The sequence below is a fragment of the Anneissia japonica genome, unplaced genomic scaffold, assembly GCF_011630105.1.
Source record: "Anneissia japonica isolate Jap-2015-1 unplaced genomic scaffold, ASM1163010v1 scaffold287778_len1315358_cov176, whole genome shotgun sequence".
Classification (NCBI taxonomy): Eukaryota; Metazoa; Echinodermata; class Crinoidea; order Comatulida; family Comatulidae; genus Anneissia; species Anneissia japonica.
Window position 1 is genome coordinate 837,446 of NW_022702824.1, and position 23,417 is coordinate 860,862.

General features: G+C 35.9%; 1 protein-coding gene across 2 annotated transcripts in view; it reads left to right on the plus strand.

Moving 5' to 3' along the window:
* The window catches only part of LOC117104032 (urea-proton symporter DUR3-like), a 37,453-nt gene that overhangs the window by 1,636 nt on the left and 12,400 nt on the right, over positions 1 to 23,417 (plus strand). Inside the window, exons 2-4 of one of the 2 annotated variants that reach the window (XM_033244683.1) lie at positions 6,734 to 7,001; positions 18,126 to 18,303; positions 21,273 to 21,483. In XM_033244683.1, coding sequence (XP_033100574.1) covers positions 18,133 to 18,303; positions 21,273 to 21,483 — 382 coding nt within the window. In that variant the 5' untranslated portion in view covers positions 6,734 to 7,001; positions 18,126 to 18,132. The remainder of the gene's footprint in view (positions 1 to 6,733; positions 7,002 to 18,125; positions 18,304 to 21,272; positions 21,484 to 23,417) is intronic. The other variant, XM_033244682.1, reaches the window with a different exon arrangement.

A 23,417-nucleotide genomic window follows, 5' to 3' on the forward strand; every position in this document is an offset into this window, starting at 1 on the left:
CAGTGTAGTGATTTTGTGGAAACTAGATATTGTTTAAAAGATAATTCAACTTATTAACAGTCACGTACCATAACTTAAAAATGGAAAGTACCGACATTTTATGTAACTTAACTTATTATTCCGTGTGTATGGTACGCGTATTGGATAGAAAACACGGCCACCACTCATCAAGGTTTTAATTTAAATATCGAATGGAAATACCTCTCCGTCCGTTTTTCGAATGCCACCGTTTGCCGATTCCAGTCTGTCGAAACCAAGATTTCCGGATATCAGACTGTCGACTCCCACTTGGCTGAATCCAAATTGCCGAATGTCGATTTACAGCGGGGATAGCTTGTATCAGATTCAAGATAAGGCAACAAAAAAGAACAAAACGGAGAACATGTGCAGATACACTCTAACGTGATGACTCATCCAATTTACTATATTCTTGACAAACTAGTAAAATCACGAAAAACACTTTGATGAATATCTTGGACCTATCCTCAGTGTTTCGGCACAAGAGAGTGAGTCCGAGGACACAAGGCTCCGCGTTGTGGAAGACGGAACCCTCTAACCATGGAGCTATAAAACTAATTTTATAGATCCATGATCTAACCTAACTCTTATTAACTAGTACCGTAGCGATTATTAACTACAGTTAATTGATTGATTCGGGGGGAAAAACTTGGGTAGATACCCTCTGGAATCGTCATACAGTGTCAGTGAGTGCGTATTTATATTGGTGCTTCAGCAACAGTTCTTGTCATTTCGTATACTGGGGATTTTCGATTTTATCAGTTCAGGAATCTTAAAAACAAACGGAGGAGCATGGTTGGTAGGGTAAGCTGATTAGACTTCAAAGCAAAGCACAGAATCCTATATTGAAGTCAACTTGGTTGCAAATGCCAGGCTTTACATGATATTATCTTGTTATCCATGACACCTTCTTTCACATGGCGGGAGTTGGTATTAGCATTACGGATGTAAAGCCCAGTATATTTGTAACAATCTTTTCCGTAATAAAATTATTTCCGAGTTTAAAATTCTTAATGACATGTGCCCAGAAAGGAGGTCATTATTTAAAAGCAATTAAAATTTCGGGCAAAAATCGCCCTTTGGTTTTCAAATGTGGTTCATCTACCTCGGCTTCATACTAACCAACATCCAGGTTATGGGCATAGAAAATAAAGTTAAAATTCCTAAAATTAAAGATGTTAACTCCAAGGTTTTCGAGAAAAATGAGTTTTTCGGTAGGTGGTGTGGAAGTAGAATGGGCGTGGTTGTTTGACTACTAATAAGCAACCGTGAGAAGCAGCTTTAAGGAGACAGCCATAGAGTGGCAGTCATAGAGAGGCAGTCATAGAGGAGACAATCGTAGAGAGGCAGTCATAGAGAGGCAGCCGTAGAGAGAGCTTCATTTTCACATCATTCCCCCACAACAGGGCTGAAATGAATCAGAACGTGGGAGTAACTCCAACATATGTAAATTGTTACTTTAAGGTGCATACGGGCCAGATGTGTACACGACCTCTGATTACGTCCTTATCCGAGAAGACTTCGTTTTGCCAACCGATCAATCCTGGGTGAGGAGGTCTAGAAGGATCGCTGATATGGCTAAGTTAGCGGCGCCCTTACCGCTCTGCCACTTGACTAGACAAAAACAGACGTTTGTAAATTTTGATGGTCTTCGGTTATCGTACTGTAAAGGCTCCAAATATTGTTTATGGTGGCTACCCATTAACGACAACCTGGAGAGGCTAAACCCAAATAGTAAAGCTACTTCTTCTATGCTTAAGCCACTTGGAGACTTACCAAGTAGTAATTATTTAGACTGGACCAGACTAGATTAGACTAAACTACATGAAAGGTACGGGTACCCGCATATCCAGATTCCCGAGAAAATCCGGGTTAATAAACCCACCAATCTCTTTCGATTCCTATACTATAAGTATAGTAGAAATGATATGGTCCACAGTATCAACTTTTATAAATAAATGTGAAATGCCAATATAATGGATGATATGACATCATTATGCCCAAATATGGATGTGATATGAGATCATCATGCCCAAATATGCACGTAATGATATCGTTATGCCAATATGGGCAATTCACTAACATTCAGTCAGTGTTTCTTGAGTGGTTTTCGAAGACGTGTGGTCGGAAGGGGCGTGGCTCATGGTCGGACAGGGCGGAATTTATGGGCCGAAGGGGCGGAACCTCATGGTCCGATTGGAAGGGCTTATAGAGGTTCTCTTCCCTTTTGTGGGGGGGGGGTCCAAGAGGGATATTCCTTCTAGTTCTTAGATTTAGACAATTTAACCTTAAATATGAGTACTAGTCCTTACCTGTTCTTATAATAGGCCTAGCAGTTGTATATGATCATTGGTGACTTGGATGATGAAAACCCATCATCTATTCATGGACATGCCTATGTTGATAATATTCAGATTTCGTATATTGAATATTCATGAATATTTAAATAACGTTTAGGAGTACGATTTAATATAATAATAATTGTTATGAATTTATAAAGCGCATAATGTACGGTAGTAAATTTATACATTGCTATTACAAAGCAAATTTAAAGCCGCAACTAATATCTATTTAAATAATCATGAAATAGGATTCTAAAACCTTTTTGAAGGACGTGCATAATTTTAAAAAAATAGTGCAATAGTGCAGTATAAGCAAGCGACTGACGGGTATTAATTATGCAGCTTACCTGAGTATAAGGAGCACGTGAGATTTTTCTAATTTAGTATTCCGTGAATACACGGCACGGTTCCATTTACTTATTAGATTGGAGCATGTTGATGTGATAAGGCATAGTAGGCCTATGAAACAGTATGTATATCGTGCTTGATATATGTTAGGTCAAGCAGACGCCTTTTCATATCGTATCTTGTAGCGTCTGCCATAGAAGGAACGTATTATTTTCGTCTGATATTAAAATCAAACCCTGTCTGAACTGAAAGACCAGGTACACAGTTGAATGTTATATAGGCCTACTTAAAATTTAGTATACATTCATTCCATCGTAATATAAAATACGAAGATCATTTAACGAAATTTATTCCCTACAGGCCTAAATTTAATCTAACTATATTGACATTGCCAATTATAAACCATAGAATTTTAAAAAAAAAATGTTTTTCTGCGCAACAAGACTTCAGTAGTGTGATTTGGTGACATTAAAGCCAGGTTCCGCAGGAAAACAATATCTTGGTATATTATACAATTGATTTTTCTAAGAAAATGAATGGGTGTTTAAAAACTAGGAGGGGGCGTCAGTTATGCATTTAAATGAAGTTAGGCCCATCATAGATGAATGAATAGTAGGCCTATGTGCTTGTGTGACAAAATGGTGGCGACTAAATTTGCTGGTGATGACGTTACCATTATTCTTATGAATATTTATACAATATTCATGTATGGTTTTTACTGCCATCCTAGGGTTTTCAAAGTTCGAGGTTTAAAGGAACCTGTTGACCATAACTACGTGTGTCTTGTGAATAAACTACTTTGAAATGAGAATTTCTCATTTGATCTTTAAAATTAAAATTAAAATTAAATCCTGTATAAAGCCACCATAGGCCCAGAGCCTAAAATTTATACAGTACCGTAGTCTGTTATACCATTCCATTTTCGTCAATCCTTCACTGCATTGGAACATTGCTGGATTTATAGACCTTTTTATATAGGCCTACGTATACGGTAATCCATATAGGCATGGGCGAATGCAGTATTCAAATTATCATCGATTAAATTGTTTCATGATTTTATAGAAGCATACAAATGACAGATAATTTTGGGGAAACTTGTTCCAAGTGTTGAAAGCTGTGGGCCCCAATACGATAACTGTTTTGAATGTGATTCTTATTTATACATATATATAATTTAGGGTTTGTCTCTTCACGTGTTATTTGTCATTTAAGATGCTTAAGAAGAGGGCGTATCACATTGATTGCTGTTTGACTGTGCATCAAATACAGTAGTGTTGTATTGGCATACTGTAGATGGCGAGATGAATTGCTTCCAATAATGTATCTGTGACCTTCAGCTTTTCTATTTTCAAGGGGAAAAAGCATCCATTTTGGTGAATTTCAAGCAACATTTGGCACTGTAGCCAACATAATCCATGCCTCTCATTGCTAACTCAGCATCCATATTAATGCTTACACCAGTTATCCTCATCAGGCATTCGAATACTTTGCATTTTATGTACATTAAACATGGTCCCTGTCAGGTTGTGTTCCGTTATCTCCAACCTGCGTGCGGTAAATCATTTTATAGGCCTATTATTATTGCCTTTCTTTGACGTGTTAATTCACAGTGTACGTTATGTTTTCACTATACAATTGATTTGAATTAGAAAGATTCAGTGTAATACTCTCTTTAAGACTTCAATTTCCCTATTATCGTACTTTATTTGACAGTTATTTCATCTATCAGCAAATTATATTTGAAGAAACGTAATACCAATAGATGCAGGGTGTATTGTTGTGGCCTATTGCATGTGCGACACCATCGTAATTAATGCGACTTCGAGGGGCCGTCTTTAAATTTCACTATTGAAAATCATGTCGGGTTTGAATAAATTTAGAAAAAGGAGTTGTAAGAAGTTTTATAAAATGGAATAAAAAAATAATAAAGTTTGGTGAAATAATAGAATGTGTATATAATAATAATAATAATAATAATAATAATAATAATAATAATAATAATAATAATAATAATAATAATAATAATATAAATTAAACTAGTGTTGTGAGCCAACCACTATATAGAGCGTGGTGGTGATTTATTTAAATGAACAAAATTATTTAATTTTTACATCTGCTGTTTATTTATACCTGTCAACCAGTGATGTTGATTTTAAGCATCACCTCCCCCCCCCCCGAATTTTTTTTTCTTGCTTTCTTCTTGAAACATGAAATGTCGGCTTATATCTCAGTTTTGTGGACATGTTGTGCCACAAAATAATACCATTTGAAATCCACAATCATAGCCATACCACCAGGCCAACACTCAACACTGTCTTGTGTTTAGACGTAAGTCAAATACAATTAGGCCTATCCTAAGTTAAATGTTTTACACTTAAGTACAAATATGAAAAAAACTATGATACCGTAATAGGCCTATGCATTGCATGGGTTAAACGATTTCGTCCTTACTTCCTATAATAATGTATTCGAAAATGAAATGATGACAGGAATCTGTAAATCGACCTAATGATATCAATATACTCGCTATTGCATACATTTCCTGGAAGTATTCCTGATGCCTTTATATCCTTATTATTTCCCCCTCGGCACTCAAAAGTTCACCACAGTAACACTATATCACTATATCAGGGAAATACACTATACAGTACTCGTATAGAAATAATGTCGTTACAAACAAGAACAACAACCAATGATTACTAATCATTTAAAAACAGTCTGTTTATAATAAGTACAGTGGTATGCGTATAATAATATCTCAACAACTTACATTAGTCCCTATATTTGAATATGGTACTGAAACACCTCTCACTGAGAATATAGGTAGGCCTATATGCCTTTTCAATCCTGTCACTATATTATGTACGGTTTTTTTTTTCTTTCTTTTTTGTGATTTCTTTAGTTTCTTTTTTTTTTTTTTTTTTTTTTTTTTTAATTTTGTTTAAAAATATTTTACTTGACGAAATATAAATAGGATACAGTATGTGAGTAATATGAAACATTTGCCGATCATAAAGTTTGAACTTGATAAAGATGCAACAGAAAAAAAAAACTGGATCTAGTCTTGTGGGAGTAAAAGGCACGCATAAGTATGTCAGCACATTGTAAATTGTGGATTTTTTTTTCAATGTTCATCAGCTTTATTTTTACCAACTGTGTCAGAATTAGCGATTGTTCCCTTCTTCAACGACATACCCACGAATTTAATATCAGAGAGGGCCCAGGAAGGGACTTTCACAGGTGGAGGGTTTATACCACCTCAGCCCCACCATAGTTGGATGTTAGGTAAGAAATTTAAGGTATGGGAAACGGCACTCTCAGACTTAAATTTTAATGTATTTTCCTTTTATTCTCCATTTTATATATTTTTGGAAAATTTAGGATGTGGTGTGGGTGGGACGGCCGAAAAAGAATACCTTCAATCCGCCACTTGTGTTACCTTGTGGATATTTCATTTCGTTTTGTTTTATTTATTATATTTAAGCACATAAGCCAATGATTATAGTAGCAAACTGAATCAATTTCGACTTTAAAGAAAAATGCATACAGTAACTATTCTTTTGAGTTTGTTATATAAGTGCAGTGAAATTTTGCTCTGGCTCTCAGAGATCTTGTTCTTTTTCTTTTTTTCCAATTTCAATCTCAAAATATTCTTATTTTGTTCTTATTTTACATACTTAGAAAATAGAAAGTTATTATACAGAAGTAGCGTATATTACTGTACTGTATTACAGAGGGTATTAGTCACACCTATAGACCGCACGTATGGTACAGAAAAGACCGAAAAACATTTTACTCTATAAACTTTTTAAACACTAATACTTTACTGCGGGCCTATGATTTCTTTACTGTATTTCACTAGCTTCGTTTGTTGTTTTTTTCTAACTTAAAAACAAAATAAATACAATCTCATTTGACAACTGACATCTTACCTCAGCCTCAACTTTTTATTTTTTAAAGCAATTTCAGCCTCGGTGTTCTTATGAAACGGATTGTTATTTTATTTTTTTTAATGTATAAAATAGTATCTCTGGCAAAGCATGATCACTCCGACCATGCTCCGACCATAACAACGATGACCTGGGTCGCTGTTTCTCTATTTACGCGAAGTTCACGGCCATTCGAATGTTGACGAGTTTTCTCTCCAGAGGTATCTAGTAGGAGGCCTTTCTAACGTGATTCCAACTCAACAGAGTCTTAGTAAAATACAAAATATTTCAATATAGTATTTTTGATCAAACGTATCGACGTTGCTGTTCTTTTCATCGTAGGTGAAAAATAAGGTTAAGTGAAGTAAGTAAACCTTTTCTGATTTATAATTCCTAGTATCAAGGAGTTGTTATGATGGTGTATACATATTACTACCTGGTTGCGTTCCACTTGGTTGGTGTTTATACCTGATGTTTTCCCCACACGCCTCGTAAATTAGCCTGGATAATCATTGACATTATTATATGGCATTTTTGAGTCACAGAACATAGATAGTACACTGTAACTTTGTGTTGAATACCCCACCCGATTGTTATGACAATAATGAGAATTTGTACTACCGCTAAAATGTGTATGTATATAGTGGTAGTGGTAATTCCTATCTACTTCTACAACTACTACTGCTACTGCTAGTGCCGAGAGTGGGCGGGGAAGCCGGAAAGTAGCGACCCGGGAAACTAGGTTGGAAAAACATTATCAATTCTAGAAAAATAATCGTTTAAAATATTACTCATCTAAAAACCTAAACTAAAGCGCTATCTTTTGGAGGTTACGCGATAGACCCCCCCCCCCACTAGCATCCCGCCATTCGACCACACCGGGGCCCTTAAAATAGACCACCCTAGACCTTTTGAATGGAGCCCGCCAGTCCCGGGACCTATGCATGCTCTCTATTATTAGGTTACCTTGCGCGGCCTTGAATAACATCTCCATCATGAATTATCATAATTCTAGGCTCTTTTACTTGAGTATGGTCCTTATCGTTGTCATATTATACATATTTGTGATTTGCCCATATATGGGCTCACATGCTGTCCATTTATGACATACAGTTTGATAGAGTGTACAGATTAGGTTAATCATGTTTATTAACCTAAGATTGTTTACAAAAACGGTTATACCCTATCCTATTATCGTTGTACGTCGTAAACACTCTTAGGTTAATAAACACATGATTATGATATTTTATTGCTATTAACATTAGCGAAGCTGTATGTTGGTGTTCGTCTGCTTACTTTTCAAACCCAGGTCATGGGTTAAAATACTGTAAAAAAAACAAAAAAAAACCAGTATTTCTCACACGACAAACATGGGTCTCAGGTTAGTATTAATTTTATACATAAATTCGGCACTTTCTGCTTTGGAAGAACATTTGCCATTTATTGAATGAAAAAAAAAATCCTTTTATGCGTTTAGGTCTACGTATTGAGATCACTATCCATGAACCTTGTGGAGAAGATATTTATAAGTACTGTATCATGAAATTTTCTAATAGGCTGAAGCACTCTTGGCGTCCATAACCTATATTGGCTTTTCACATGCTAAGGAAAATGCTCTTAGCAATAATATTTTTGCATAATAATGGACTCTGAGAAGTACTGTATATAAACAGGAGATGCCGATTTCCACTGCATGCGTTGAACGACATGCAGCCGGTATTCAAATATAACCTTCCCTTTAAACCTGTTTTCTTGTCGACGTTATTAATGTAAAAAAAAAAGCCGCCGCGAAAAATTAACGATTTACATGAAAAGGCGTTGCTTTTAAACGTTACAGTATTCCTGTCGCAAAGCGAACGTAGCGATACAGTTCAACTTTCTGTCGTCGTTTCGCGTTAATTTAAAATAATCCTGGATAGACAATTTTGGAGTGTCAATCAAACTTAACAACTAACTAATCACAACAGATTCAGGAATACGCGTTTGTGCCACAAACCACAGAACGGGGTCAGTGCCCAAACACACGTGTTGCCCACACACACACACACATCCACACCCACCCCCCTCCCCACTCACAAACACACACACACACGGGTTTACTACGTACGTTTACTCTATCGTTATGAGAATTCTACAAGGGGCGGGGCATAGCGAGCGGAATGTTTCATTGTTTCTAATTAGTTTCCCGTTTTCCCTCATCCCGTTACCGCGCCCAATAGAAATCAGTCTCTGTAGGCCTAACACGAGCCTCATAATTAGGTCAAATATCTTTGTATTGCTCAAGCCCTCAACCTAAAATCTAAATACAATCTATATGGTCGGCTTTATTTTATCAGAGTATTATATTAAATTTATTCGACTTTCAGGTAAAGTGAGTTATTAAACAGCATAACACGAAAGCCTATAAGGAGAACTTGACCAAATAAAGAAAAACATCAAAGCAAAATAATGAGTGACGTAAAAAGATTATTGACGGTGATAATTAGCTACATGGTAAACCAAGAGAATCTGTATCAAAAGACGTCACACAAATAAATATAAAGTTATATTTTGTCAAATAGTCATGTTGATGAAATCCCCTAAACTGTATGATTTGTTTAGTGATAGTTAATTTTCGTTATGTTGGTGTGGTTGAGAAATTGATGCATCAATCAAGGAGACGAAATTTCCTAATTATCATCGTTTACCCACGATCAATATAAATAACCTTATTTTATCCTAATGTTATTATATTAACAATACATTTTATCCGGTGGTATTGTTACTCATTAACCTTTGGAATGTTGCGGGTGAATTCTTCATACCTCAAGGCTGATAAGCTGGTAGGACACTTGAAGTAACAAAGGTTAATGCCTCATAAGGTATCTCCGTGAGTGACCTTACCAATGTCATTTTAACAATTTCAAATTTACGAACATATTTCGCATTATCAACATTGACGTTCCCCATGTTTTTGAGTATTTGATCTGCTGTTACCTTTCTACATTTCCATTCTCAGGAGATGAGTGGCATCTATATTTGAAACTTTATGGACAATTTTGAGTTTTAAATCCCTTTCAAGCTAAATTGGGTTTTTCAATATGCACGTTTTATACTTGTAATATGCTGTCTCTTATACACAAATCAATATTTCTATTTTTCATTGCGATTTATAACTTTCCTATTCTCAATACTCTTTTTCTACAATTCCACGCATTTTATATATTTGTCTTCTCTCCGTTTCTCTAGTGTTGTGTCTCTTTCTTTTCTTTTCTTTTGTAATCTGTTTGGGCTCTGTCCCCTCCCTTGTCATTTATTTTAAGAATGTTCCTAGGGAGTTTTCTAAATGTTTTCCTTTTATCAATTTTTGTAATGTTTTTTATATGTTTATTGAAAAAAAAGTTATTTTTAGTAATCATTCATATATTAATGGCCTATATACCTGAGAAATAATCCTGGCCTTATCTTTGCTGGGTCCCTAAGAGCATTTGAACTTCTCAGTCATTCGGAAAAGCATTGTCACGATTCATCAAAACATGGAGAATAAATACGTAAGCAAAATTTCTACAATTAGTTTAGGTCCAATGAACTTACAATTCAGCTTCATGGTCCCACCCGGCGTCATACATGGAGAAATTCTCCGATGTTGCTGAGGATTAAATGCAGACGAATATAAAACTATCTCAGTCAGTATCTTCTTTGATGATTTCAAAGACCTTTTAAATCTGGCCTCACGTTGTACAGTATGTTGAAATGAAGTCAACGTCAACACACTCTTGCAAGAACCTTAGTTATTGATTTTGCGATAGGCCTTCTGGTGGTGTTTTACTTTTCTTATATGCAGCGCTTAAGAGATTTAATTCTTTCATGGAATAAAGACAAGCAAATGTAATAATTGTATTGTATTTTCTCAATACTGTTAGATTAAGTTAAACATTTCTGTTTCAGAGCAATTCTACTTTCTTTATTATATAAAATCACAACCATTTCGTAGTGAAATTACAGTAGGAGAATAATCTCTTAGTTTGAAGTGCATGACTACGAAGGTCATATGCACAAAGACATAATGAACACAATCTTATATAATCGTTTGAATCTGCGATTATACATTGGGAGTCAATGCATAACTAAGCATATAGGAAAATTTAAAAAGTGTTTCATTTTTTTTATATAGGAAATCTTTTCATTAATTGACGAGAATTGTGTTGGTGTCAAATATTAACTTGCAATATGGAAAGTTAAGTTTCCCAGAAAGCATGAAAGACTCGTAATGATCGGGCTTCTTTGTATATTTCCAAATATTATTTGACATGTTAGATCACGTGGTAAATACTTTTCAACGAAATGTTTTAAAATGCATTTTAGAAGATATGTTTATAATCATTTATTTCGATTCGACCATAGACTAGTTCACGTATCTTCGAATAAATTACTTTACATTTTTTCCTCTAGTGGAGCCAGGCTTTAATCCTTTTGGTCTTATCAGGGAGTTTATTTAGTTTCTCCAGACACAATTGCATTTTGTCTATGTCAAGTTTTGTCTTATTTCCACTGCTGCATTGTGTGAATAAAATCTGATTCTAAAATCTAAATCTGACGTAGACCTATATTTAAAAAAAACCCTTAAAGACTAGAGACCCGGAAAAATTGCTCAAAAGCATTTTTAAGAGAGAAAAAAAAAAACATTTGATAACCGGGATAAAATTTGTTTATAGCAATAATAACAACTGGAAATTGAGTGCACTAGTAAGTGTACTGGTACCTAATCTCTTTCACGATAGGCCTACTTATACATGATATCCCATAATCTGTTGGAAATTGTATACCGGCAGCATTTTGCTGAAGATGATACACATCTGGTAATAATGTTACTCTGGTAAGCGATTCATTATAGACTTATGAATAATGTAAACAATTGGTATAATGATGCCCACATTTGTATTAATACTGACAACAGATGCGTATGTGATCTCAATAAGGAGTAGGGCCCCGGGCTGGGCCTATAAATAAATAATAATTATCCAAACATACGCCTTCAGATCGGTGGCACTCAAACAAAACTTATTTGATGCATTCATAAATTATACAAGACAATCTTATTAATATTCCTAACTACTGTACATACAATTGAAAAAAAAAACAATAATGAATCAAAACACGTAATTCTTAAATACGGTATGTAATAAACATAATATTTGCTGCTGATGAGACAGGAGCTCGTCGAAAGCATGAAAAAGCTATAACAATTGCATGAACAACAGGCTTCACTTGTCACGAATTTTAAAGAGCCAACTGTATCACCAATTAAAGCTACAGAAAAATAGAGGGAAAATAATTATCTATAAATTACACAGTAATTACAAGGTTTGAAAATGCTTAATTTCAGATATATCCGCGCTAGTTTTTCATACATTTTACAAAATTCATCAAAGCATTTCTCGAATTCTTTTGTCAGAGAAAGAGTTAGTCTAGACGTAACTTAATTTATTATTATTCAACACTCGAAAATTGATCACAAAACATTAATATTATTTAATTTATACTATTTAAGTTTGTTTAACCAACCCTTCTAAACATATGTTTAGGATAGCGTGACAAACAAATAAAAAGGTCTTACGGTATGTCTTCTTAATTACTTATATTGCGTATTGCAAAGATTAAATAAGACATACAACATCATAATAACTAAATTCCTTATGAAACAAGCTTCTAAAATAATAAGGTGTCATTGGTCGTAATTGACGAAACATTATTGGAAACAACATCAGTGTCATATCTACCGGAAGCGTGGGGGTGCACACCCCTCCAATTAGCTTGCCTTCCCAGGCGCCTCCTTTTCTTGGATATTTGCTGAGCAAAAAACAAAACAATACTCCCAAATAGTTAGAAATTATATCATATCACCTTATTTTGCCAAAAGCGCCCTTCACACTTAATCATCGAGTCCCTTAAATTCCGCCCAATACTCTCATTTTTCGACACCCTCTCATGTTAATATTCCTTACACTGTCGTGAACTACATGTATTATATTCACCTTTAAAAGCCTTGTGTATACTGCAAAACTGTTTGACAGTATTGGAAAATACATTAAACAAAATAAGAATATTTTAACGAGACACTAGAGGCGAGTGGCTCATACTCGATTATTTGAATGTAGAGGTGTTGATATTATCAAGGCCTTGACATTGCAAGCATTTAAAGAAAGGATAAGGTTTTGCCTTGTATGTCGAATGTACCCCTGGCCTTCTTGCACCGCAGAGACCCACAAAAGAAACTGAAATGATCTGGATGATTGTGATATGCATTCTTTAATGGTAGTTCCAACTCAGTTCATTGTTGATAAAAATGTGTCCGTTATTCTAAGTTTGCCACCAGTGCCTGGGTATTTTTTGGCTCTCCCTCTCAAAAGAGTAATCCCCTTGTTTAGGAAATTTTTTTTCCCCTGGAAAGTGCCGAATCCACTATTAACGTTACGTAAAGGGAGTACAATTCACTGGGGGAAGGGGAGCAAATCCGTCTGAGCAAACACTAAACATTCGTGAAATTTGTCGGGGGAAAATCTAACAGTAACCAAACTGTAGCGTTATTATTAGGGATATAAAGTTATTTTAACGTTAAGGTGTAACTGCGTTTTGACACAGGTGCCAATTGACCCTGGGGTTTGTCACACACTCCGTAATTTTACTTGAATATAGACACAAATGGCGACTCGGACTGACAGTGACGAATGGTTCTAAAAGCTCTCCAAGTGTATAGCAAAAACATTTGTCAGTACGATCATTCGATTTTTTGTTGTAGTGATCTTATTCATGGTAGCGTTCTCTACATTTAGGCTCTGAAATTCACGTAATCGTTGGTGGGCCTGGGGCTAGCCTAGATAATCGGTAGTGTGTCCCACTCGCATTATGCGGATCGAAAACTGTTGCAAACCATTCTGATATGTATGGCGACGAGTGCTTTCTATAATAATGTTCCCACGTTCAATTTCCAAGTGATTTAGAGTAGATACTGACGTTTTACCAACATTATTCAACGCCAAAGATGTGCCTTAAAGCAGAAACACTCCAAAGAAGCCATGCTCTTGTTACCATTGCTTCCTGAGTCAGTTTACAAATTTTATTGTACCAACTATGTCTCGTGACTTCGGTTGCTGATTATGTCTATATTTGGTTTTCATTATTTCCATAATTAAGATAGTAGACATTTGCCGAGTATACTGCTACTAATCTTCAAAACTGTTTAATTAATTAACGCTATGAGATCAGTTATGCCGTATGATTTGTTTGTTAAATTCAATTTTTAATTGGCTTGGTTAGTTTATGTGCGAAAATTAAACAAAATTAAACAGAATTACCCAGAGGCCAACCCAAATGAATCGGAACTTAATGAAATTTTCAAATGAAGCTGGACACAACGAGTGATGAGTGAGGTGGATATTTTCATTATCACCGTATCTTATAGGATAGGTAATAAAGTGTTTACTTCGATACTGTATTTGCAGTACTCGAGTACTGTTTTTGGCAGAGGTAAAATGTCAATATTGATTCGTATGATAGTGGGTGGAGGATAATAATGGGTAAAGAGGATTTCTTATTTATTTATTTATGTGTCCGCATATAAATGGGTAGAGGTAAAGAGTATTTTCATTATATATTGTTTTTACACGGAGGTAAATAAAGGGTATTTTCATTTTATAAATGAGTAGAGGTAATCAGTCGCGGATTTAGTGTGTGTGTGTGTGGGGGGGGGGTGGGGGAGGAAAGAAACAAAAATGATCGCGCGAAGCGCCTCAGAGGTTACTTACGGGCGTCTAAAACACCAAATTTCGTAGGGCATGCCCCCGGACCCCTGGGTAGGCCTAGTGTTATCTCTATCGGCCCCACTTTCGTCCCCCTTCTTTCGGACATCTCTGGATCCGCCCCTGGTAATAAGGATATTGTCATTGTTTATTGAATATTTTTGTATGGTTATCCATCATATACAGTACCGTAAGTGCTCAAAATAATCGCCGTACCAAACGTGATTTTTTTTTTTCGTTAAGCGCCGCTCTCGAATAAGCGCCGCATCGCTTAATCGAGAGTATTAACCTGTATGTAATAAAACACAGGGTTTTAAATACAATGTACAGTATACTGTATTAAAATGAATAAATAACACAATGAGGACACAAGCATTTCTTTCTAAACGTTTATTTACTATAACGTAGTACCTGTGATACTGTAGGTCTACCGAACTACGGGAATACGTAAAGTAAGGTACCGTAAAACCTCGAATTAAAGCCCAGTATGCTTAATCTCGAGATAAAGCCCATCTCGAATTGAAGCCCCCTCTTTAGGTTGCAAAATTAGCCTCGAAACGAAGCCTATCTCAAAAAGAAACCCATCGGCTTCTTTTGAAGATCAGGCTTCTTTGAGATTGTACAGTAACATACAAAAACAAAAAAGAAAATAGAATTAAAAAAAATAAAAAAATAATACAAAATAAATTAAATACAAGCTTGGTTTATACAGTAGTTTGTGATTTAATGCCAGTTAAATATACTCCATGATACAGATTGATGTTACAATGGCCTTATGTATTGTTTTGTTTTTGTTTTTTCACAAAATTTACAGCATTCATTTTGAAAAGAATCCCCCCTCTTTACTTTGCAAAAGTAGTCTCGAAAAGAAGCCCATCCAAAGTTCGCAAAAATTACGAGATTTTACGGTATGTAACATGGGAACGGGCATGGAAAGCGCCAAACGCCAATATATATATTTTTTTATAAGCGCCGCTCTCGAATAAACGCCGCACTAAAGCATCCGAAAATGTTATGCTTTTTCGGGCATTTACGGTTTGTGAAAGAAGAATTTTGTATACAGTATCCATGGAGGTATAATAATACATCCATGCTATATCTAAAGCTGGGTATTCACTGGACCCGACGGTCGTCGGCCGACACGCTTCTGTGGAGAACGGCAACGCCACGACACGTGCGCAACGGATCATTTTTAATAACGATAATTATGTTCAGACTACCACCGCTGCCACCGACAATCATCCGACTCAATGAAAAATCAAGAATCATCTAGGCTCCTATATGTAGGCCTCCATGGAGTAATGTCTAAGGTTATTAAAATTTCTAATAATATTTGTAATTTTTAACGTTTTTTGTCCAATTAGTCCCAAAATATGCATTTGTCTTTATAAGTATTATCTCAGGCTCACGTTTATATTTATTATTTTAATTAGTATATATACGTTTAATAGGCCTATGTAAAACAATACTTACCGGTATCTTACCTTTAAAAAAAGAGTATTTATACTCTTTGCTGAGAACATTAGAAATATAAGCTAACGGGCCTATGATAAGAGATCTTACGTTGAGATGAATTAATACGCCGTTAATGACTAAACGAATAAAAAATGTTAAAATGTTAAATATGTTTAAAAGGATTAAAATAAACATAATTGTTTATGCTGTGGCCACGCGACGTTTGATGTTATTTAGGTTGGACGTCGCCACTGCGGGGCACAATTAACAACTTTTATGAACGTTCATTGAAAAACAACCTTGTATTCAGCTTCAGTAAGTTTCCATTTGGGTAATTTCGATTCATTTGGGCTTTCGTTTGAGTAACTCTGATTCAGTTGAGTATTATTTCGGTAATTTTGGTTTATGGATATGCCTTGACCTTCGCGCTAGGCATGCGCAGTGAAATTACGCGAGATTGTTAATCGATAACTACAATAAATTTTAACATTTTCGTGCGATTAAAGATGAATAATTAACTTCTTTTAATGAAACAAAAAACATGTTGTCAATGAATTTACAAATGACTTGAAAAGTTATCATTACTTACTGCCTACGTATGCCTATTATTAATTTTCAGCTGTTTCAGAATTCCCAAAGCACTATAAACGTATCACTTTGTTTAATTTGACAAGTTGTGTTAGCTATAGTCGTATTTTCCATACTTTCCATTATCTGACACTGTGGGTTTGTAATCGACTAGATTGGCTACCGTATGCCTGCGGAAAGAGAAAGGGTGGGGAGCCGGGAATTGCCATTCCGTGCATTGGTCAGTCAGCAATTTATATTATCTCTTCTATTCATGTCATTCAATAGAGAATAACGCCACTGAGTCCACTGAATCTTAAGCAAACATAAAACTTTATTATTACAACATTCGTTAACGTAAACATAGGGAGATTTTTCAACCTTACGAAAAGGATAACGAATACGAATACGTCATTATCATTATCGTCATTTGTGCCTAAAACATCAATTGACAATATGCTGTATGAGCTGAATATGATCTTTGCTTCATGCAAAAGACATGAATCGCCTACGTTGTGACAGATATGCTATTGTAGGGGAAGGTTTGTCTAAATATTTGATCACGTAGCCGTCGTATTCGTTATCGTTTTCGTTACGAAAACTCCCTATTTTGGTTAGATGTCAGAAAACCACGTTTAACACAACGCGCTTCCGACAACGTTATTTAGTCGAGTCAGAAATGACGTTATGAATACGTGTTTATGATTGTAATTTGTAAGAAACTGGAACGTAAAATTGTTTGCTGGGCTGATTCGGTGTGTAAATTTTAAACGAAAAAGATCGTTTATCCACTTGTAAACATTGAATTCCAGTTACGAAATACCGTAACTTGAATAGAAGACATGGGCTTCATTTCTTTCTTTCTTTTTTTTTTTTTTTTTTTTTTTTTTTTTTTTGGTTTTTTTTGGGGTCTTTTTTTTTTGTGGGGTGGGGTGGGGTGGGAGGTGAGGGACTTCTTTTCAGAATGAATGCTGCAAATTTTGGAAATTACTACTATAAGACAATAGATAGGGTCACTTTAACATCAGTCTGTATTTATTAACCGGCATTAAATCACCTAAACTACTTTCTAAACCAAACGTGTTTTATATTTTGTTTCTTTGAAATTCGTGTACAGTCTATAGGCTGTACTGTCTTATCGCGAAAAGAAGCAAGTGCTCTCTTGAGATGGGCTTCTTTTCGAGGCTACTTTTGCAAACTAAAGGGGGGGGGGAACTTCAATTCGAGATGGGTAGCCCATTGTTCTTCTATTCGAGGTTTTACGGCATGTTAGGCTATACTTATGATGGAAGATCACAAAATAGTAGATCAGAAATAGCACATTACATTCTTCCGAAAACCTGTCAATCTGCGTCATACTTTCAAGGCAGAAATTATTAGTAAGTTTCTGTTAATAAAATTATAGCCTGTCCAACAGCATGATGTAATATGCCTATTAATTCTGGTAGAATAATAATTATGATAATTGTTAAATAACTAAACACCCCATTTTGCGATGAGCGCACTGATAGCTAGAAAACGCGCGCGTGTAATTTAAAATAATCCACACACGCAGAGTGCATAATCTGCGCTGCGCCGCCCTCTGAGCATGCAGCTCTCTGTGTGCCTTGGGATAACATGGATGATGATGTGTGTGCGGCTAGGTTACACTTTTGTCATTATTTTCATGTTTTATTTTCTAAATCCAGGTCTGATATGGAATTTTGCGAGTCAATAGGATGGAATAGCACTACTGGTAATCTTGTTATCGACTCCGAGTCACTTACAGTTTCAGTGGCAATTTGGATTACTTTAGCTTTCGCCGTTTTTGCCGTTATCTTAGCAAAAGGATTTACTTGGATCAGACAATATGTTTTTCAAGATAAGGTATGTACATTGTATGTAGGTAGGCCCTGGCCTAGGAATCCTCTACTAGGCCTAGGCCTAGGCTAACCTATCTTATTAGGCGGCCCTGACCTGCCTAGGCCTAGATATTTATAGGCCAAGGGCTAGGCCCTAGGAATACTAGGCCTAGGCTATGGGCCTAAATAAGTTTAATTTATAATTTATTATAATATAATAAAATGGTATTACAATTTACAGTATTATAATAGCCTAGATAAGTGCCGTATATTGTCCAACCTAGCCCTAGCCTAGGCTGGCCTACCTACCTAGGCCTAACCTCTGTACAACACACACAGGAGCCTTTTTTTGTTTGAGACTGAGGAGAGAAGACGCTCTTTTTTATTTATTAATAAAATGAGTCATGTCATAAATCTGCGTAAGACTAGGCCTAGGCCTAGGTCTAGGCGGTCCATGGTGGTAGTAGGATCCAATAATTCCGGATAACGCCTGTATTATTATAGGCCTAGGTAGGCTAGTTATAAAAACTTCCTTTGACAATGCGCACTTTTTGGTATAATCAGGATCTAGGCCTAGGCCTATATCATCAACTTTATCGAAACTTAGTCTAACAACGGATAGGGCCTACATATTTTATGAAAAGTACGTTACTTAAACTTGAATTTGGCCTACCATAAGATAACAAAGATAACAAAGTGTCGGAAGACCACATGGGTTTAGACGCAAATGCCACCTTGTCGAAAAGTGCAACACGACAACTTGGAACAACATTTGAACATAACCTGCTTGTAAATTCACCTAAGGCCCGTCTGTCTTTCGTTATGCCAGACTGAGGAATGGTGTAGGAAGGGAACAGTCAATCCAATTCAATGCATTATTCGATCAATAATCAGCAGACATAAAATAAAGATGAATAAGGACATAAAAAGAGAAATGGAAAGACGTTATACCACCCGCCGTATAACGAGTAAGTTTACCTTTACAACAAAAATCCACCCAAAACTTAATTCACAAATTATTTAGTACCGTACTCGCGCGAATAAGCGCCCCGTTTGACTAAGCGCCCCTCTCGAATAACCGCCCCTCCTAACGTGAAAATTTCCTTAAGCGCCCCGTTTGAATAAGCGCCCATAATATTTTCTTTTTAGCAAGTCAATAATCCAATCAATTCTGGAACTGTGGTTTTGGCATGATTTGAGCGGCAGAGTGGAATCACATTCTTCTTAGATCAATATCAAAATGAGGATATTTCTCTCGGACAGATGAAAGCTCCGATCCCAACACATACAGAAAATTTCCAATTTTCCTCTTACATATTTGTCAGCCGATGGCCAACAAGCTAACCACTACCCACCACCACTAATTGCATCTGCTATTTTGCTGTTATGTAAATATTCACAGCATTCTTGTTATCTTTTCCGCCCAATCAATTTCCACTCTGTTTTCATAAGCGCCTCGTTTCCCCGTTTAAATAAGCGCCCTCAGAAAGTGCAAAAAAAATATTTTAAGCGCCTGTGCGCTTATTCGCGCGAGTACGGTAATCAAATTTATAGATGGGCAGCTCTGCTACTCTACCTCGTCGGAGAATCGTTGAAAATGTGACTGCTGTAGCCTACATTCCTCTTCGGTACTCATTTATTTTCGATGTACCTGGGCTAATTCTCATAGGCCTATTTCATTAATTGAATTTCTGTAGATATATACTGTGTGATATTCAGAAACAGGAACGCTTGGGGCAAGTTGAACTCCGAGTTAAACTTACTTAGGTTCTACTTATTTAATCTATCGGAAACTATTTGCGATTACCCATACGTGGTAGCCTACATCCGTGTAAGAACCATGTGACGTTCCTTGAATCTTCGCATAACAGACAGTTCTGGATTGATAAATAGTAATGGTTGCGGATCATGAAAATCAGACTGATAAATACAAAAAAAAATTCCTCCATCAATGCCTACTTGTTTAATGTCAAGGTGACAAATCGATCTCGGTCGCCAACAAAATTGTTTACATTCATTATAATTCTCCTCTCCATTTTATGGACAAGTCATAAAGCGGAAGACCAAAACAGTATACCGCCATTAAAGACACTTAATTTGATTTGATTGTAATTAACAATAAAAATAAAACAAAGAAAAGGTGATTTAAAAAAAAAAAAAAAAAAAATTAAGAATGGTACATAGAAACTACTCTCTGAAAGCAAGAATTGGCCGTTTACGTTTCAAAGGAACGTTTTCTGCAAGTATAATTGCTGGGTTGCAGGGCAAAGAAGCAGTCGTAGAACTGTCTCTTATACACATCTAGATGTGTATAAGAGACTTCTAGATACGCCACTGTTGCTATTGTTGCTGTTGCGAGAAACCAAAACCCTATAGTATTTGACATAATTTGAACCTAGGACCTTGGGAATAAACCAGTAAGTTTGAACTGTGCATGCCCGTATCCAAGGTCAGTGGACATAATCCGTAATTCAAACTACGAATTACCTTATAGTATAAGGTAAAGGTAGGAGAATAACCCATAACTTGCATCGTCATTGTGTTGAATTGCGTATGAGCGCGGTCCGTGACTACCTAGCAGCCGTAAAGAGGCGCCTCGTGGTAGATGTTCACGTCATTCCACAACGACAGGGACTGAAATGAACCGTAACATCTTATTAAGCAATTAACCCTACTCTTTCGAAAGATGCAATGGGTTCTTTAAAGTCCATACGAGCCAGATGTATACACTGGACCTCCATTTTAAGTCCTTATCCGAGAAGACTTGGTTCTACCAACCGAACCATGGGCGAGGAGCGGCTGGAACCAGCGCCGATGTTAAGGCTGTAGCTAGCGGCGCCGCTACTCGACTCGCTATTCCCTATAGGGTGCAAAAGACGACGATTTTAACCGCCAAGTTACAGCTTCACTACTGTAGACAGCTGGGTTCGGATTTAGAAGTTGACAAATTTTTAAACAAATTGTAATAAGATTTTTAATATTCTAATTTGACAGTACGGAATTAGCGGTCCATTCTGGTATGCTGCAGGAGCAACCGTCCAGCTGCTGCTATTTGCAGCTCTATCAGTCCAGTTGAAAATCAAGGCCCCTGGAGCCAAGACGTTCTTACAAGTGACGTACGCACGATTCGGATCAAAAGTTCATCTTGTTTTCTGTTTTATGGCTCTGCTGACCAACTTTATCGTCACCGTCATGATGATGATGGGTATGTTTCAAGATATGACTTAAAAGCTTGTTATCATATTACTGAAAATAAATCGTTCGTGTCAAGAATTGTAAATAATGAACGAATGATGGCTGTTTATGATAGTATTATCATATTACCATTAATATGTTGTATGAAATCGGCATGCTCCAAGTGTGTAATAACGATAGAGGCCTGCTGCTTATTATTAAGCTAAAAAATATAAAAATGTAATAGATATTTGAATTGCTTAGTTTTTTAGCTAGCCGGGCATATAGTGTGTGTGGGTGTGTGTGTGTGTGTGTGTGTGTGTGTGTTGTCGACGAGTCCGTCTCTGTTCTCTGTGAACCCTTGACGAAGCGACCGTCTGATCACTGTCGGCGGCATTCTGTGCGAATCGTTAATTAAAAACGCTCCTTTCCGCTCACCTCGTCGCCTTGCGTTTTCAGTTGAATTGCGTCGATAGTGTATGCCTAGCTTTATATTAAGTAATGTATTAGCGTCCATCACATTAATTTATTTTTAATTATAACGAAAAAAATATTCCTATCGCTCATAACAGACGCGTACATATTTCTAAAATGTCTACTCCTTGCATAGACCGTTATCTTGGCCTGTAATCGATATTTTATACTGAGGCGTATTTATGTAAGAGCATGTTATCGTGTTAATGAAAATAAATCTTTATATGTTATAGGTCCATTAAAGAATTGTAAATAATGAATGAAAGATAGCTGCCGTATATTACCATTGATATGTAGATATTGCTTTATGAAAACGACGTGCTCCAAGACATAGTGTGTATTGATTCATTCCGACACATCGTTCATATCTTCCTACGCATCTTGTCAATCCATGATTGACCAAGTTTTTAATTCGAAGTTATAAATAGAGAGTTGTGACACCGGCATTGAAGGCCGACCAAAGAGTGCATAGAAATATAACACGCGTCTTAAATTTAAAATTAAGTACCGGTAATATTTATGAAAAAAAAAATCTTCGAATATTAGGTCTTCGTAGGAACTAATATAGTGTTGTATCCAATAATTTCCATACAGTACATACAAATGTAGGACTGGACATATGAATGTCATAATTATTCCCCCGAGGTATTACGATCGTTCAATGCTGCAATGAGAGGTGGGAAAATATTGGAATTCTAGTACATCATGCTAGAGTAGTGTAGGATTGTGGTCTGATAAAACAAAGTTATTTAATATACATAATCGTCATCATTTTCATCACCATTCGTTATGATTATTATTTTTTTATCACCATTACTATAATTATAATTGTTGGAGTTTATAATGAATAATGAAAATCAAATTGAACTACGAAACTGGTACTTTGAGGCCCAATATTTAATATCACTCAAAATTGACGTTTGAAAAAATACGATGCGGAACAAACTATAAAAAATCAGTAAAATGCGATTGCCGGTACATGCAATTTTCAAAATCACTCAAAACACGAAGATGTATGCTAAGCATGCAATTACGGTAAGACTTTTCATGTTCGTTTATGATAATTTGTCAATACAAGTCCGAAAATGATTAAGATCATCCGGTGTATATCTGTCTCTTATACACATCTAGATGTGTATAAGAGACAGTACTTAGGTTAAATTTACATTTTAACTAAAATGGTATTTTCCAACTATTATATTAAATTTTGTTTAACCTATTATTCTTTGTTAATCTAACATAATAATTTACCAAAATGAATAATTAAAAATTTGAAATAATGTTATTAGTGCCTACTTCTAAATTTCATAGGAAGGAGATTTTTTAAATTGGGCACTTTTAATGTTATAACTAAGAGTATTAATAAAGGTATAAAAACAGTCTACTTGGATCTTGGTTAGTAAAATCATCCACTGATCAGGCATTGGTTATGGATGTTAAGAAGTATTTAATGAATGGGTGCTAGCTTTGGCTGGGAGGCCTGGCCTAGCT